General features: G+C 46.0%; 1 protein-coding gene across 2 annotated transcripts in view; it reads right to left on the bottom strand.

Moving 5' to 3' along the window:
* Positions 1-4,032: 4,032 nt before the first annotated feature.
* GRIN2A (glutamate ionotropic receptor NMDA type subunit 2A) overlaps positions 4,033-16,002 on the bottom strand; it is a 367,711-nt gene continuing 355,741 nt past the window's right edge. The window contains exons 11-13 of one of the 2 annotated variants that reach the window (XM_027118304.1): positions 14,242-14,480; positions 6,214-7,388; positions 5,852-5,870 (exon numbers count right to left, since the gene is read on the bottom strand). In XM_027118304.1, the coding sequence (XP_026974105.1) occupies positions 5,852-5,870; positions 6,214-7,388; positions 14,242-14,480 (1,433 nt within the window). Of the gene's footprint in view, positions 7,389-14,241; positions 14,481-16,002 lie in introns of both variants that reach the window. The other variant, XM_027118303.1, reaches the window with a different exon arrangement.

The raw sequence follows: 16,002 nt of genomic DNA, 5'->3' as shown, positions 1-16,002 counted from the left end.
TGTATTAGGGAACTGAAGTTCTAGACCATACACTACTTATGGGAAGAGACTGTACTTTCTATTCCCTTTGCAGCTCCCCAATCCCAAATTGTCCTTAAAAGGAGAGTGGCTACTCAGTCAGGCTCCATCAGCTAATCAGTGTCCTGTGTTCATCCCTGGCTCATGAGAAATATAACAATATTATCGCAGTGATCACTGCCAGCTTTCAACTTTGGTTTGAGGTTTTAAACTATATCCCTTATCAACTCTTCCCAGGGAACAGGTAGGTCCCTGAAAAAAAGCTTCTCTTCTCCAGGACTCTGAAGCAGGAGGTTTTGGGGAGCTTAAAGGAAAACCACATTCAGAGAGGGATGCGTGGGTCTGTATAGGGCAAAAGGCAAAGATAGCCAGGTCAGTTCTCTTAGGTTCTCTGGCTCTGATCCCAGAGGTACTCAGGGGAGCACTCCTGTGAGAAACCTAGGAACGAGTTAGCCTGGAAAGGGGGACCAAGCTAGGAACTGGACCAGGAAGTCTCGGGTTCTAGACCTGACAACCTGACAATCTTATACAGATGACTACCGCCCCTTTGGCATTTCATTTTCTCTTAATTTTCCCATCTCCCTTCCCCTCCCGCCAAACCTTGGTGTAGTTCTATAAGTTCTGGCTTTCTAAGACCCTTCTGGGCAGGCACCTTTAGCTGATACTATACTGAGTACTTCCGGGCACAGAAAGAGTGTGGGTGGGGGAAGAGGAGGAGTTTAAACAGGAAATACGCCCTTTGATGGCTTTACAGAAATCACATACATGTCCGTATCAGCACTGTAAAAGTGAGCAGAATACATCCCACAGCCCTAACCCCAGATATATATTTTTTTAATAAGGGGCCAAGAACTCCAACACCCAAATCCCACTTGGGCTCCATTATCCTCCCTAGAACTGAGATAATTTTTTTTAGAAAAACAGTGCCCTCTTTACATAAATATCATCCCATCAATAACCAGAATGGGTTTTCCATGTGTTAATATCATTATCACCATTTAAATTTTAACATAAACTTTACATTATATACAATTTTATTTGGATAATACACTTACTTGTGAATTGTAGTAACCAAGCATGTATATTATATACATGTGTACATGAGCATTTATATTCACAGGATAAGTGCATTTGATCATCTCTGATCTCTACCAAGTGGCAAGCTGACCTCCTCTGATACAATAAGATATGAACAAAGAATATTGTAAAGGGATTGAATGGAAAAGGGCAACTGCATATTGGGAGAACTTTTCAAGTACAGACCCCACGTAACCTCTCATTAAGCACTTGCAACCCTGTTTACCAAGAGAAGATTGGGTATCCAGAAAGGTCTAGTTTTATCTCAAGTGAAAATAAACACTGCTTTTCAAATGAAAATTGCCTTTAAGTCGTATTAAATACCAACCACTGAGTTTAGCTCTCACCTGTTCAGTTTTGGTTTTTGTTGGTGTGGGTCTTTCCCTTGAAGTCCAATTATGTCTACTCTAGCTGTGCTTAATACAAACAGGCTCTATTTCAGAAACAACTCATGTCCCCCTTTTAAGAATTCATACACAACAGTTACGCACAAAGAAACAGTACAGGGTTTGCATAAAGTTAATGAATATATTCAGCTCTTCTGAAAGATATTTAGGTTTCTCAACTTAGTATTTATTTAGGTCTTAAACCGCAAGGGATTTCAGTGCAAGCTATTTATTTATATGACAACTGATTATTAAGGCTGCACTTTTTAAGTTTAAAGGAGATAAATTTTTAATCACCATTTAACTAACACCAACTTTTTTTCTTTTTCATTAGCAATTCCATCTGCAAAGAATTCGGGGCATTTGTCATTTCCTGAGAAGGATGCAGAATATTAAACACACATCAGTGGTAGCCATATGCAGATGCAGAATATTACCACTGCACATCAGCGGTAGACATATCAAATAGAATCAACAATGTACGACTGCGTGGCTGCCGCGGATCCTTTGACTAATTAACTGCCTTGGCTAGAGTCCCATTTAAGTGAAACTATTTCATTTGTAAACAAGGTGTAATTTTCTTTTTTCTCCCCTGAAAATAGGCGTGAATTGATTTGACTGATTTTGCTGCAATGGGTGAATTTGAATGCTTTCATCAGAGAACCTATGTATGAACACTTCTCAGGCACCTTATGAAACAGGGAAGAGAAAACCGGCTATAAGCCATGAGACAGTGCTGGCTACAAAAATGCAGTGAGATTTGCAAAGGACACAGACTAATGAGTAGGGTGATTATAATCCTGCACCTCTCACGGAAGCCTCACTGGCAGAAAAGTAGACCCACTGGTGACCTGCCCTCTCAGAGCATTAAAACTAGAGGTGGCCTAAGAACTTGCAGGTGTAAGGATAATGGAAACAATTTTCCAAAAACCCAAAGGTTTCCCAGAGTAGAATTCGCATCCTAGAAGACTCTCCTCATACACAGAATATTTTAAGTTGGTTGCATGTGCATACTGTTACCTATCTGAGGACTAGTTGGGTCCTTCTCAAGGGGAGAAAACCATTTGGAGTTAATGCAATATTACGGATGCCGGTTCCGACTTGAGTCAGAGGAAACTCCAGCACACATTTGGGTTCAGAGATTCTGGATCCTTGGCATCAACAAATCTAAGGACTCAGAGCCTAGACGTGTCAGAGGAACCCTCTGTAACGAACCCATAGTTCAGGGCCTCCTATGTAATTCTTATCGCCTCCTGTACTGTAGGTGTGATTTACTGTTGGATGTTATATTCCTGCTACTCTTTCTCCAAAGAACTGAAATGACTTGGATTACCTCTGAATAGCTCAACATCACTACCTTTCACTTGGAAAGTGACCGTCCCATCAATGGTCGATTGTCTGAAGTTTGGGATCATCACTATTAAGAGTCAGTGAATTTGTGGAGGAAGGAAATGGTATTTATTACATAGCATCCAATCCTAGTTATTTTTTTTAAAACACTTTAGGCATTAAAGGAAGTGTATACTTTTTCCCACTACATTACTGTCGGTTCTTCCCAAAGCCATGTTTTTAGTCTCTATACCCAGGGAGGCACGGGGCTCATAGCAGAACGAATGCTGGTATTAGAAGAAGGGTTTTTGCTCTATGGGGTCATTCCAAGTGTAATTCTCACCCTCCCTGGAGATCTCTGCCGTATTTGGCAGCTCCCTGGTTTGGAGGACCCTGGAGGAAGACAGACAGCCTCTTTAGGCTGGCGATGTACCGCTCTTCTGTATTCTGGGGAGACGTTTCAATTCATTTCACGTCAAGACATGCCAGTCTTGTGAGGAAATGGAGGTGATCCTGGCTGGGGCTGTATAGGTCTAGAATGCAGTGGAAGGGCAAAGGCAGTAAATTCTAAAAAATGCTATGGTCACAGGTGTGTCTAAGATTAGAAATTGGGGGGACTATTCCGGGTCTTTCAATCTGGGCTTCTCCATTCTCTTGAGGCAGAAAAGGTGGAACGTCCAAGAAATAAAACGCAACATTCGAGTGCGCTCCTCCTCAGCACCTGGTTGGCCCCTTCTGCCTCTCGACCTCAAAAACTTTCTCACCCACTGCCTCCCTCTGCCTCTCTACCACTGACCCTGAACTTTACCGCAACCACTTTTCATCATTAGAGGAATATTGTAGGTCAGGTGCACTTTCTCAAAGAGGGAGCCACTCAGTGAATCCTCAAGCTCTAAGAGAATTATTCCTGGCACCTGCCCACTCATGGGAAAGCACTGCCTACGAAACAGAACACAGCATGACTAAAAGAAACAGGCTAACTTTTCAACCTGCCATTCTGTCCCCTCCTCTGGGAACCCGAGCAAAACGCAGGAGGAAACCAGGAAGTGGTCAGGCTCGTTTACATTAGCCTAGGGCTTCTGTAACATGACACCACAACAGACCCAGGTGCCCTGCAAAATGAGTGGCTACTTAGCCCAACCTTTTCAGGGATATTCATGTATTTAAAACACACAATTATTGGATTAGAACGATATAAAGTGTTCAATTAATATGGCTGTGGGTTTCATCATATTTAATTTTTAAACTAGAAAATTCTTGTCTGATGAAGTATCATAACAACTGCCTTAATTCTGGGGGGCCACACTGCATGTACCAGGCACTGTGCTAAGAGCTTCTCACGCATAAAGATTCTCTACCCTTCCCCCAAGGTTTACAAAATGAGTATCACCTCATATCATTTATGCACAGGTTTGAGTAGAGTGAGAATGGAGGTGACTCGGAAATGACAAATGCTTCGAGGAATTTTTCATCTCCCGTTGGTGCTAGTGAGGCAGTTTGCCTCCAACAGAGTGACTATTCCAGAAGAGAGAAATCACTTGTCCCACTAAAGTTTATCCACAATTTGGAGGCTGCTCAGGGTAGATGCATGAGTGTCTCTCATGTTTTGAAGGCTTTTGATTTAAGGAAGTGGGGCTGGAGACGAGTGTCCAGCTGAATTTCAGGACGTTAAGGAAGATAACCCTACAGCCATGCTGGCCTTCAGCAGACGGATGGCCTTTTACTTCTTAAGGATCGCAGTACACATATGGCTGCTGGCACATGCCACCACATTCACCACACTGGGAAGAGCAACACGCAATGAAACGCCACCACGGCGATTCGGGGACTGAACGAGTGATGGTTACTCTGCGGGGGAAGGGTAACAGATACTATACAACCCTGAGTCATCACCAGAAGGGGGAAATGCAAACTTACGTACACAGGAGTCTTCGGGATAAACTACAACGGCCGCTGTGTCATAGACAGAAGGTCCACACTTACACGATATTGAAGACACAAATGTGTGAGTTTATGCAGCTCTGAACAAGACCATCGAAGCCAAGGGTGAGAGAGTGTCTGTGAAATACACAAATCGACATCCAAAGGGATTCCGGCAGCTCTCTGCCTGAGGGCCCTTCTGGCCTTTTACTCCAGATGTGTCTTGGAAATGGACTACCGTGAAGCTAGCAGAGTGACCACAAACACACTGATTTGCTACTCCTTGGGGGAGCCTGGAGTTCTGGGGTTGGGCCGGGGCTGTGATGGAAGGCATAACAATAAAGCTGGACCAGTTATAAATCCAAACTTCCTAATCTCTTGCACGTGTCAATCCCGCTACAGTGCAGATGCATTCTTGTTTTGTCTGTGTCAGATTTACATGCATACCATATTGCTTACTCTGTATTAGAGAAACCATTAGGCATTTCTGATGAGGAAATTACATGGTGGACTGGCCTTAATGGAATTTGGAATATAGGAAATCATCACATCACCATTGGCATCCAACGCGTCATTATTGCCAACATACCTAGCAGGCATGTCCAGGAGACTTGCCCTTTTATGGGTTGATTTTTGGTTAAGGACTCACCTATCTGGTATCTGCCACGCTCAGCACACACCTCACAAGATTCCTTGAGTGGAAGACTGTGGCATGGAGCCATGTGCAAAAGAACCAACAGAAAAATACCTTCCTAAATCCTCTTGCTCTTGCAGGGCACTATTGGACATCCAACTTTATCCTCCGGAACGTTGGCCATTAACTATGTTTCCCTATAGATAAAACATTAATGGAAGGTTTTAAACATCGGATTCAATACTAGGCATTTTCTTGTACACGCGTCTATTGCTGCAGGAATTTAAAACCCTGGGGGCAGAGTACATTTTATTCTTATTTGCAGCATAAGGCATAACATGCTCCGAAATATACACATCGCTGTGGCCTCTACTGTCCCTGGAACAGTATGATGCCGTCGACCTCAAGGACGATCGGAGATAGCTGTCATTCACTGCCTGGGATGGCAGAGAGTGTTTATAAGGGTCCGAGGGGCACCTCCCAATAACTAAGCGTTGGTCATCCCCATAGGAGTGGAGGAAAGGGTTATCGGAGGTGTGGTCTGGCAAGAGAGACTTGCTCCGTTTGCTGACCTCCAGACCCTGGGGGAAAAGGGAGCCTTTGTTCCCCGAGAGTTTGCTGGCGGGGACACTAAAGAGACTCCCGTACAAGTTTCCCTCCAGAAGCCGCTCCCTGTCCTTGAGGCTTATGCTCCGGGAGGGCCTGCTAAGGTCCAACTCCCTGGGTTTGTCGAGGATGTTATCGTAGGAATGCTGCCGGCTAATCCTCAGCTTGTTCTTTTGGAACTGGAGGGCGCTGCTCTGTGCCCAGTCCTGCTGGTAGACCTCCTCCTGGGTAGCTGGGTTACCTGTCTCCTGAAGCATCTGGTCTTCGTCAATGTCATAGAGGTTCCCCATCCGTAGGCAGGAGTCGCATTTGAAGGGGGACCTCATGGTGAAGTGGCCTGAATAGGTGGGCAGGTTGGACAGGCAGCTCCTGCAGTGCGTGGAGTTCTGCCGGTACCGGTCGCTGCCCTCGCTGTGAGGGGAACTCTTGTCTTTCAAGGTGAAGTGCTTGGAGTAGAGTTTATACTGGTCATTGTTGGGGAGCCCATCTTCATCGTGCAGGGGACTCCTGTTCATGGGCAGTGTGGAGTCCCCCTTGCGGAAACTGTCACTATGGTCCTGGTAGACATTGGAGAAGTCCACGTTCTCGGGAAGGGCCACGTTTTCGACAAACTGGGGAGGATCGAGGTGGAAACTGGCCTCCCTCTCCCCATCAATGGTGTAGATCTTGTCCCTGGGGGAGCTCACTTTGGTTTTCAGGTAGGAGCGCTCGACCTCGCTGCAGTCCTTGGGGTACTTGGAGGCCACTGACCTTTTGAAGTTGTCCTTGGCCTTGTGGTTCTTACTGTTGTCAGGCTCCCGGTGGCACGTGGCCCGGCTCGAAGTTTCTGAGATGTCCGAGTGGGCCACCTCTTCTGGAAGGTACCTAGGACTCTTTAGGGAGTAGCTCCTGTTCTCCACGGTTCCCTCATCCCTCTGGGAGACTGGGTTCTGGGTCAGCGAATCTTGGCGTAGAGATTCCATGGATTTCTTCCAAAGCTGCCGGGGCCTGGAGTTCCCTTTGGATTCCGTGCTCACGGCCACCTCCACTGTGTTAGGGTTAGACTCATTGAGAGTCAGAGGGTGCTGGCCCTGGAACACATAGTTGTTGAGGTTATCCTTGTGCCTGTTGGCCATGAAGGTTTGCAGTTCATTCATGTTGTCCCCAAAAATGCTCTCTTTCCCCTGAAAGGACTTGTTGTCTGAATATACCAAGTTTCCCTTATCTGAAACCATGTCCATGATGAGGGATCCTCTTTGAATGAAGTCAGCAGCTCTTTTGGGGGAATCCATTCTTGAGGAGTTCACGTTGGACAAGTTGGAAATGTTTTTGGCTGACCGAAGGAGTTTTAACATGTTGCTCTGGGATCCGGTCAGATTGAAGTCTGGAGACTTCTTCTTTTCTTCAATGTGCACCCCGTGAATGCAGCTGTAAATGCCCTGTGGGGAGGAGCACAAAACACCATCCTCAGCAGCAAGGACATGAAACCATTTCACACCTGAACTGTACCTGCAAAGGTGAGACATGACCTTCTTATAGGAGTCCTGGAGAAACAGTGAAATCCAATCTGAATCCTGATAATGCTTCCTGAATGTATGAGACCAGTGGCAAAGCATCAGGCGTATCTTGTCGCTCTGGCACAAGATATCAAGATTATCTGACACTTTTGCCAATAGTCATACATAGAGTTTGAGAAAAAATATCCACTAATCCTCAAAGAACTCTAAGGGTCTCAGCACCTCCAAACTGGCGTGTAAGGATTTGGTTGACCCTCCCAACACCCCAGTCACCAACCCTTACTTTTATTAAAGTTTCCCAGGATCATCTTTGGACTTTGGATACCAGAGAGTCAGCTATTGACAAACAAACTGAGTCAGCATACAAGGATCACCAATCATTGATTCCTCTGGGGAATTACTGCTACCCCTACACTGAAGCCATCAATTAAAGCATGAGACCCAATATTTATCTGAAGGAAATAAAAACACTAAAAAAAATACATGCACCCCAATGTTCATCACACCATTATTTACAGTAGCCAAGATATGGAAGCAACTGAAGTGTCCATTGATAGAGGAATAGAAAAGAAGATGTGGTATGTACACACAGACACACACAGACACACACTGGAATAGTACTCAGCCATAAAAAAGAATGAAATCTTGCCATTTGTGACAACATAGATGGACCTAGAGGGTATTATGCTGAGATAAGTCAGACAGAGAAAGACAAATGCCATTTGATTTCACTTATATGTGGAATCTAAAACCAAAACAAATGAACAGCCACAACAAAACAAAACCAGATTCAACAGAAACAGAGAACAAACTGGTAGTGGCCAAAGGGGAGGGGGTTAGACAGATGGGTGAAACCGGTGAAGGGGATTAAGAGGTAAAATCTTCAGCTTTAAGATAAATAAGTCATGGGAATATAATGTACAGTATAGAATATATAGTCAATAATATTCTAATAATTTTGTATGTGATAGATGGTAACTAAAGTTATTATGGTGATTATTTCATAATGTATAAAAATACTGAGTCACTATGTAGTACACCTGATATACAATATTGTAAGCCAATTATACTTCAAGTTAAAACCTCTGGAACAGTCTCTCCCAGCTCCACCCCCCCAACAAAAAGAAGAAGAAGACCTGAGACCCATGTGTGGTCAATCAGACATTTTTTGGAGGAATAGACATAGATGGTGGGATAAAGAAACATCATATGGTTTGAACCCCTGGAGCTCCCTTCTTGGACTTTTCACTTACCCGCTCAATATATATATATATTCTTTGTGTTTTGGCTGTGTGAGAATTTGTTGAGCATAGTTAGAGTTTTAGTTACTAAGAAGAGTGGAGAGTCCTGATGACGCGGTGATGCTGCATTTAAATCCATCCAGGGAACTGAATGACTGAGGGACTCGGGGGTAGCTCAGATATAAGCACCCCATCCATACATCTCTTGTTTTCCACTCCACCTTCTTCCTGTCTTAAAAATAACTGTTGGGCTTCCCTGGTGGCGCAGTGGTTGAGAGTCCGCCTGCCGATACAGGGGACACGGGTTCGTGACCCGGTCCGGGAAGATCCCACATGCCGCGGAGCAGCTGGGCCCGTGAGCCATGGCCGCTGAGCCTGCGCGTCCAGAGCCTGTGCTCCGCAGCGGGAGAGGCCACAGCAGTGAGAGGCCCGCGTATCGCAAAAAAACCCCACAAAAAACCAAAACTGTTTACTTTTCCTTGAAAGTACCTCAGGGGCAGAGCTCTCGATTCATTCTACAATAACAGGCAAAAGAGCGTCAGTGGTGTTGTGATTCGTGCTCCTCCCTTCCCCACTCCTGCCCCCAGATTTTGGCCGCGGTACCTAAAGGGAACAATTCGGTCCAGGCTGCAGGATTTGACCTGGTCCTCCCAAGACTGACAGGGAGCCGGCCCAAGAAGGGGTTTGTTTGTAAAAGGGATGCGGTAGCTGCTGCTGACTTTGGCATAAACTAGTGGGGACTATGGGTTGGTAACTCTGGACTCTTACAGCGGCTCCATCAATTCCCCATGGTGGGGATGCACTGAACCTGCAGGGACGCTCACAGAACTGTGACAGCCTCAACCTGTTTGCACTGCTGCGTTTTTCTTGTAGTTTTCTAGAGACAGTCTCCACTCCGTCGAGGAACAGTAAACAGAAAAGCCTACAGTTGTACATTTGAGCTTCTCTTTCTCTGACCCCCTTCAACCCCAGGCTGCACGGTGAAGGCTCCCTGAGGCCAAGGCCCTGGCATCGGGCACTTCCCACCTGCTGCAGCCTTACCTTTAGTCTCTTTCTCGATGCTGTGTGGTCTCCTTCCCTGTTCCCTCCCAGGAAGCAGTGCCTCCTCTTTGCTTCCAGGGCTGCTGGACGTCAAAATCATACACACACACCATGTATTTCACATAGCACCGTGCTTTTGAATCTTTTATGTTAACGTATGCCTTCCCTGTCCAATTGAGTAATGTAATAATCTCCTACAGTGACCTAGAGGGATTCTGCTACTATGGGTGGAAATCAGTGTGTCTCCTACACGTTTGAACCAGCCAAGATCATAGCCTTTTTTTCCTGTTGCTAGCATTACAAAAACACTAGTTTTTAAATTTTTTCTAACTTTGCAATTTTATTTTAATGAGCTCCCCTCCTCCTTTTAGAGACTCTGAGAACTTGCTTCTACCCTTCGCCATCAGGGCAGTGTGCTCTCGCCCGCCAAGATGAGCTGGTCGTCTCTGTATTTGCAGGAGGCCCACAGAAGTGGCCAGGGAGCTGCGCTATGTTTCAGGAGCAGAGAGGATGGCTGCTGACTGCTTTTTCTCATCCCTGGTTTCCGCTGGGACTCACACAACACAGCTAAGGCAGTTCCCAGGTGCTGATCTGCCTGGCAAAGCTTCGGGAAGGAGTCAACGTGGTGCCTGTACCCCAGGTTTGGATGAAAGTGTTCACCAACTAAGTTGACCTATCTTCCAGATGCGCTGGTGAGGAAGTGGGATGTGTATTACAGAAGGATGGGAAGAGCCAGAGACCTGGAACCCACTGGAAATGAGCCCCAGCTCCATCCTTTTTTAACTCTGTGACCTTGGCTGAGCAACTACATCTTTTTGGGCCTCAAGTTCCACATCTGTAAGATGGGAATCATACACTCCAAGGTGGGTACAAGGGCAAGACCTGATAATGCAAGCAAAGCACCTGACATGGAAGGGGCTCCAAAAATGCTAGTGGGTGAGCTGCTCAGTCATCCCCGATGTGCCCTCCCTGTTTGTCACCTCACCTCTCTCTCCTCACACTAGTACAAGCACACAGCGCCCGTTTGATCGAAGCTGGAGGTTTGCTCTGGAAAGCCACTGCGGCTTTCTAATTAGATAAGTTGCCTAAATCCTACCTCGGGAGCCAAATCCCTGGGCTGGAGTTTCTTTCTTCCTTGCAGAGTTCTTTCTTTCCTCCTCTCTATTATTCATAGATTCCGGCTACCTTTTATGGGTTGTGGAAATAAGATGCCCTCTCGGCCCTATAATGGGCTCAGATGAAATTAGCGTTGAAGACTCAATGTGCCGTTCCAGACAGCTTGCTCTGTTCCACTCCCCGCCCCCTTTCTCACTGGGGCGATACTGTCCTCCTTGGTTCCCTGGTGCCTGGGCCTGATCCCCAAAGTGTCTGCTATGGTCTGCATGTTTGTGTACCCCACCTCCCAATTCATATGCGGAGAGCTTAGTCCCAGAGGTGATGGTATCAGTGGTAGGTAAGTGCTTATGTCATGAGGTCCAAGATGGGGCCTTTGGGAGGAGCCCTCCTGAATGCGATAAGCGCTCTTATAAAAGAGACCCCACAGAGCTCCCTCATCCCTTCAACACAAGGGGAAATCTGCAGCCCGGAAGAGGGTCCTCACCCGACCACGCTGGCACCCTGATCTCGGACTTCCAGCCCCCAGAACTGTAAGCAATACATTTCTATTGTGGATGAAGCACCCAGTCTGTGGCATTGTGTTATAGCAGCCCGAATGCACTAAGACAGTATCTGACTTCCATTCTGCTGGGCTCCACTGTGGGTCAGCCAGAAGCTGTGCAAGCTCTCCTCTGGGCTCGTTGGGAAGATGCCACGGTTTCCACCTCCCTGGCCTCTGGCTTTGCTACATCTCCCATTCCTCACGTCTCTGGAGACAACCGAGGTGGTTCTTTTTTACTGGTGACAGTGAATATTTTTTTCAACATGAAAGGGACAGCATTGCGGAGAGAAGACAAAAGTTAAGAGCATCCCACAGAAGAGAGGACGCATTTCTGTAAGTCGTAATAAACAAAGGCCACAGCTGTGGGAGAAACTTGGTTCTAATGTAAAATAAATGACTCTGTGAACTCTGACCTTCACCCTTGGCCGTGCCAGGAGGGCAGGCATCTGAGGTTTGCATTTGTGTCCCATGGGACATGGGGTCCTCTCTCCTCTAGGGAGGGGGAGACAGAAGTTCCAGTTCCAGCTTGTCAAGGCACAACACAGCAATGCTGTGCCCAGTCCCCACTTTACCCCCGTCCCTCAAGATGCTTGGAATGGGAGTGAGGGATTTAGTCCATTTCTCATAGTGACAATCCTATTAACTTGGCTTCTTTAATGGTATCTCGGACAGAGGGAACACTCTTGCAAAAACAAGCAGGATTTACGAGTAAAGGCAATAGTGTGCATTTGCTCATGGCAGTCTCAGAATCATTTGGATATGGAAAGCCTCTAGTAACTGGTGAAGAGAATTAGCTTAAAGTTGGCTTAATACCTAGCTGTATGCATGCACGCTGTTATTCTTAAGCAATCTGTGTGTTTAGAGGCCATCAAGCTAATTAGGCAATATGTATTTGCATAGAACTCAAGTTTAGAGTGCCACTGAATGGAGAAAATAAATCCTCCTGGCTAAGCCCATGTGTACCTTCTGGATGTCTTAAAACCACCAAATACTAAGAATACACAAGCTCCTCTTTAGATGATTATTTCATTTTCCCAATGAACATTAGCATATAAAATTAGATGTTTCTAACCACATATTTTTCACCATGTTTCAAATCCTAATATGTTAAACTCTTTCAGAGTAAAAAAATTCCAAGGTGAGTAAACGGAAGAAATAGGTAGATAAATAGATGGATGGATAGATGGACAGATGGATAGATGAATGGATGGATGGATGACTGATTGACTGATTGCCAGGTGGATAGATAATGTTATACTGTGTTGGAAGACAAGTGAGCGATATGTACGTATGTGCTTTTATTGTGATGCAAGTAAGTGAGTAGCTTGTATTTAAAAAGTAAAAATAGGGCTTCCCTGGTGGCGCAGTGGTTGAGAGTCCGCCTGCCGATGCAGGGGACACGGGTTCGTGCCCCGGTCCGGGAAGATCCCACATGCCGCGGAGCGGCTGGGCCCGTGAGCCATGGCCGCTGAGCCTGCGCGTCCGGAGCCTGCGCTCCGCAACGGGAGAGGCCACAACGGTAAGAGGCCCACGTACCGCAAAAAAAAAAAAAAAAAAAAAAGTAAAAATATATATTATATGAGTTGTGTGCACATACACGTTGTGTAGTATGATTTGTATCAAATCTCTTGTGTTGCTTGTATTTGATGTTCGTTGCTTGTGTAAGAGTGTGGACTCTGGCTGCTACCACACCACCTGGAGTCAAATCCTGGCTCCAGCAAGGCTGTGTGGTGTTGGGTAATTCCTCTAACCTCATAAATTTGAGTTTCCCCAATTCTGGGCCAATATCAGAACCTACCTCACAGAATTGGTTTGTAGGTTAAATGAAATGATGAGTATAAATTCCTTATCTGGTGCCAGGGACATACATATACCTACAAATATAAGCATTTTCCACAGTCGTCATCGTTATTGATGAATTATGACACGTGTACCTGTTTATGGCCACACACACGCCATATTGTGTAGCACGTAGTGAGGTTTCCGTGGCTCGAACGTGAGTGCACTTACTACAGCGTGTGTATTCTGTGCTGTGGTTTATGTCGTGCTGAATGTATATTTTGTTTCCTGTTTGATGTGTGTGCATTTTCTCGTGGTTCTTCATGCCTGTGTTTCACTTCAGGCTCTGTTACATCGTACACGCTTTTGTGGTTAGTTAGCTGCGTTCACACACACAACATGGCTTTGCATGTAGATTTCGTTTTGTCACACGTGATCTGTTGGAATGCATGCAAACATCATAACATCCTACACAGGAATTTTAATAATGTCCTAGAGCATATCTGGGTGCTCATGAGGGAGGCCACAGACTGGCTGTGTTTGGTCCGTGTGTTTTTCTATTTGTCAAGGGAATTAGTTACTAGTATTCAAAAGCTGAAAGTTTTCACATATAATCAGATGACTGCTTTCTCTTTTAAAAACTGGAAGACCTGATAAGACTGGCTCTGCCTTCCGCTAAAACCATACTCAGCAGGAGTGGAGGACGACTGCCCCCTTTGGGTGTGGTGGGTTTTACGCAATGTGTCTTAGTTCTCCACATTCTCCATTGTTCCCTCCCTTTGACACCAGGGTTCAGCTGCTATTTTTAGTTTCACTTCTGCTCTTTTTCTCACGCCCGGCCTGCCTTACCTATTCACCTTCATCTCTAGCTTGCATCTGGCTTATGAACACAGAAACTGGTGCCCTTCCGACAAATCCAAGAAGGGTTAATGGGTGAGGGGAGGGTGTGGAGACACCACACCCCCACCCAGGAGTCAAGAATCCCTGATTCTCTGGAAGCCCTGTGCTTTTCTGGACCTGCCTGCCTCAGAGGGAAGTAGCCGCCAGGGGTACTGACCCTGCTGATGGAGAAGAGCAGGCCCGGCCGGTCGGAGCACACGCCCGTGAAGCAGAAGCGCAGCTTCCAGTAGAAGAGGTGTTCCCAGATGAAGGTGATGAGGCTGAGGGCCATGGCGGCCGCCAGCATGTAGAACACACCCGCCATGTTGTCGACGTCCAGCTGGCTGCTCATCACCTCGTTCTTCTCGTTGTGGCAGATCCCCGTGAGCCACAGGGTCTCCAGCTCTTCCATCTCCCCTGGACAGAAGACAAGAGCCACAGGCAGTAAGGAGCAGGGCACGCACTGTGGGGCGGACACGCCTGCGTTCGGGACAGACACGTGTGATTTATAGCTGTGCAACCTCAGTGAGGGTGACTGAGCTCTCCTGGTCTGCGTTCCCTCACTTGCGGGGTGAAGATAATGATGACAACAGCATCTATGTAATATCGCTGTAGGAGGATGAAGTGAGATCATGTATAGAGAGAATCTGGCTCAGGCCCTGCCTTTTTTTTCTTGGTCATCATTACTATGCTCTCCCCACCCCTCTTTTCTCTATCCCCGGCCCCAACACCCACCCAAGCCTGGAACAGGACATGGGATAAGCTGGCCGAAGCCTACATTAGAAAGACTCGCGTTCCCATTCTGACTTTGTCATAGACTAGCTGTGTGACTTCAGAGCCACAGTGATCCTGTCTGTGAAATGGGTATTATAATAGTGTATACTCCCTCGAGTTCTAGGGAGGATATGAGCTCACATATGCAAAATTCCTAAACGTAGTGCCTGGCTCATGGTAAGTTCTCCTAAATAGGAACCTTCATGGGTTGCTGTAAAGGAAGTGCCTAGCACACTGCCTGGTACACAGTTGTCCTCAAATATATTTGTTTCTTCTTTCCTCTTCCTTTAGAACATCCAATATTATTCCAAAAAGTCACCCCAAGTAGTGCGCTTAGAGCACAAAGTGTTCCTTGACAAGAAATATCCCAGTCGGCTCTGAATGGCCCCTTGCAAACTAAACACCTCCCCACTTCAGTAGGCAGCTAAAGAAGCCGGTGGGGTTTGCAATGGAAGAAAAAAGTAGGCACGGTTGACATTATTATGTCTCTCTTTTATGCACATTTTATCCAGTTGTCATTTAGGAGGAAATTCTCTAGTCTAAATGTCTAGTAATTATACTAACTGTCTAGCAATTCACTAGACTATGATTCAGGTCTTTAAAAATTATCCTTCGAAAACAGTGAAAATCAAGGAAGATGCATAGAATGTTAAATGAATAGTATGACTACATTGTATATACATACGATCTCTAAGACATAAAAGATGTATGGGATTAAGAACTATAAACTACTCTGCATAAAATATATAAACAACAAGGATATATTGTACAGCACAGGGAAATATAGCCATTATTTTGTAATAACTTTAGGTGGCGTATAATCCATAAAAATATTGAATTATTATGTTGTACCATTTAAACTAATATAATATTGTAAATCAACTATACTTCAATAAAGAACACTTGCAGAGGCATGCAGCGGGCGTGGTCTGGAGCTGGGAAGTCACAGCCGCCGCCACCGCTGCCACCGTGATGTGCGCAGGTCCTCACCCGGGTGTTCATACCGCAGCCTGTCAGGCGACCGGTGTTGTGGCCACTGCAGCCGCCCGCAGGACCCTTGGGCGCGGAGTATGTGCCACCTTGGCACCTAGTCCCTGAGGCAGGGACGTCCTGGCCCAGAAAAGAACGCTGTTTAGGTGTGAGCCTAACCACCTAAGTGAGGGCA

This window comes from Aethalodelphis obliquidens, unplaced genomic scaffold, assembly GCF_003676395.1.
Source record: "Aethalodelphis obliquidens isolate GAN/ISIS:26980383/991018 unplaced genomic scaffold, ASM367639v1 scaffold18, whole genome shotgun sequence".
NCBI classification, from domain to species: Eukaryota; Metazoa; Chordata; class Mammalia; order Artiodactyla; family Delphinidae; genus Aethalodelphis; species Aethalodelphis obliquidens.
Note: the sequence above shows the minus strand (reverse complement) of the source record. Positions and strands in the feature narration are given on the sequence as shown.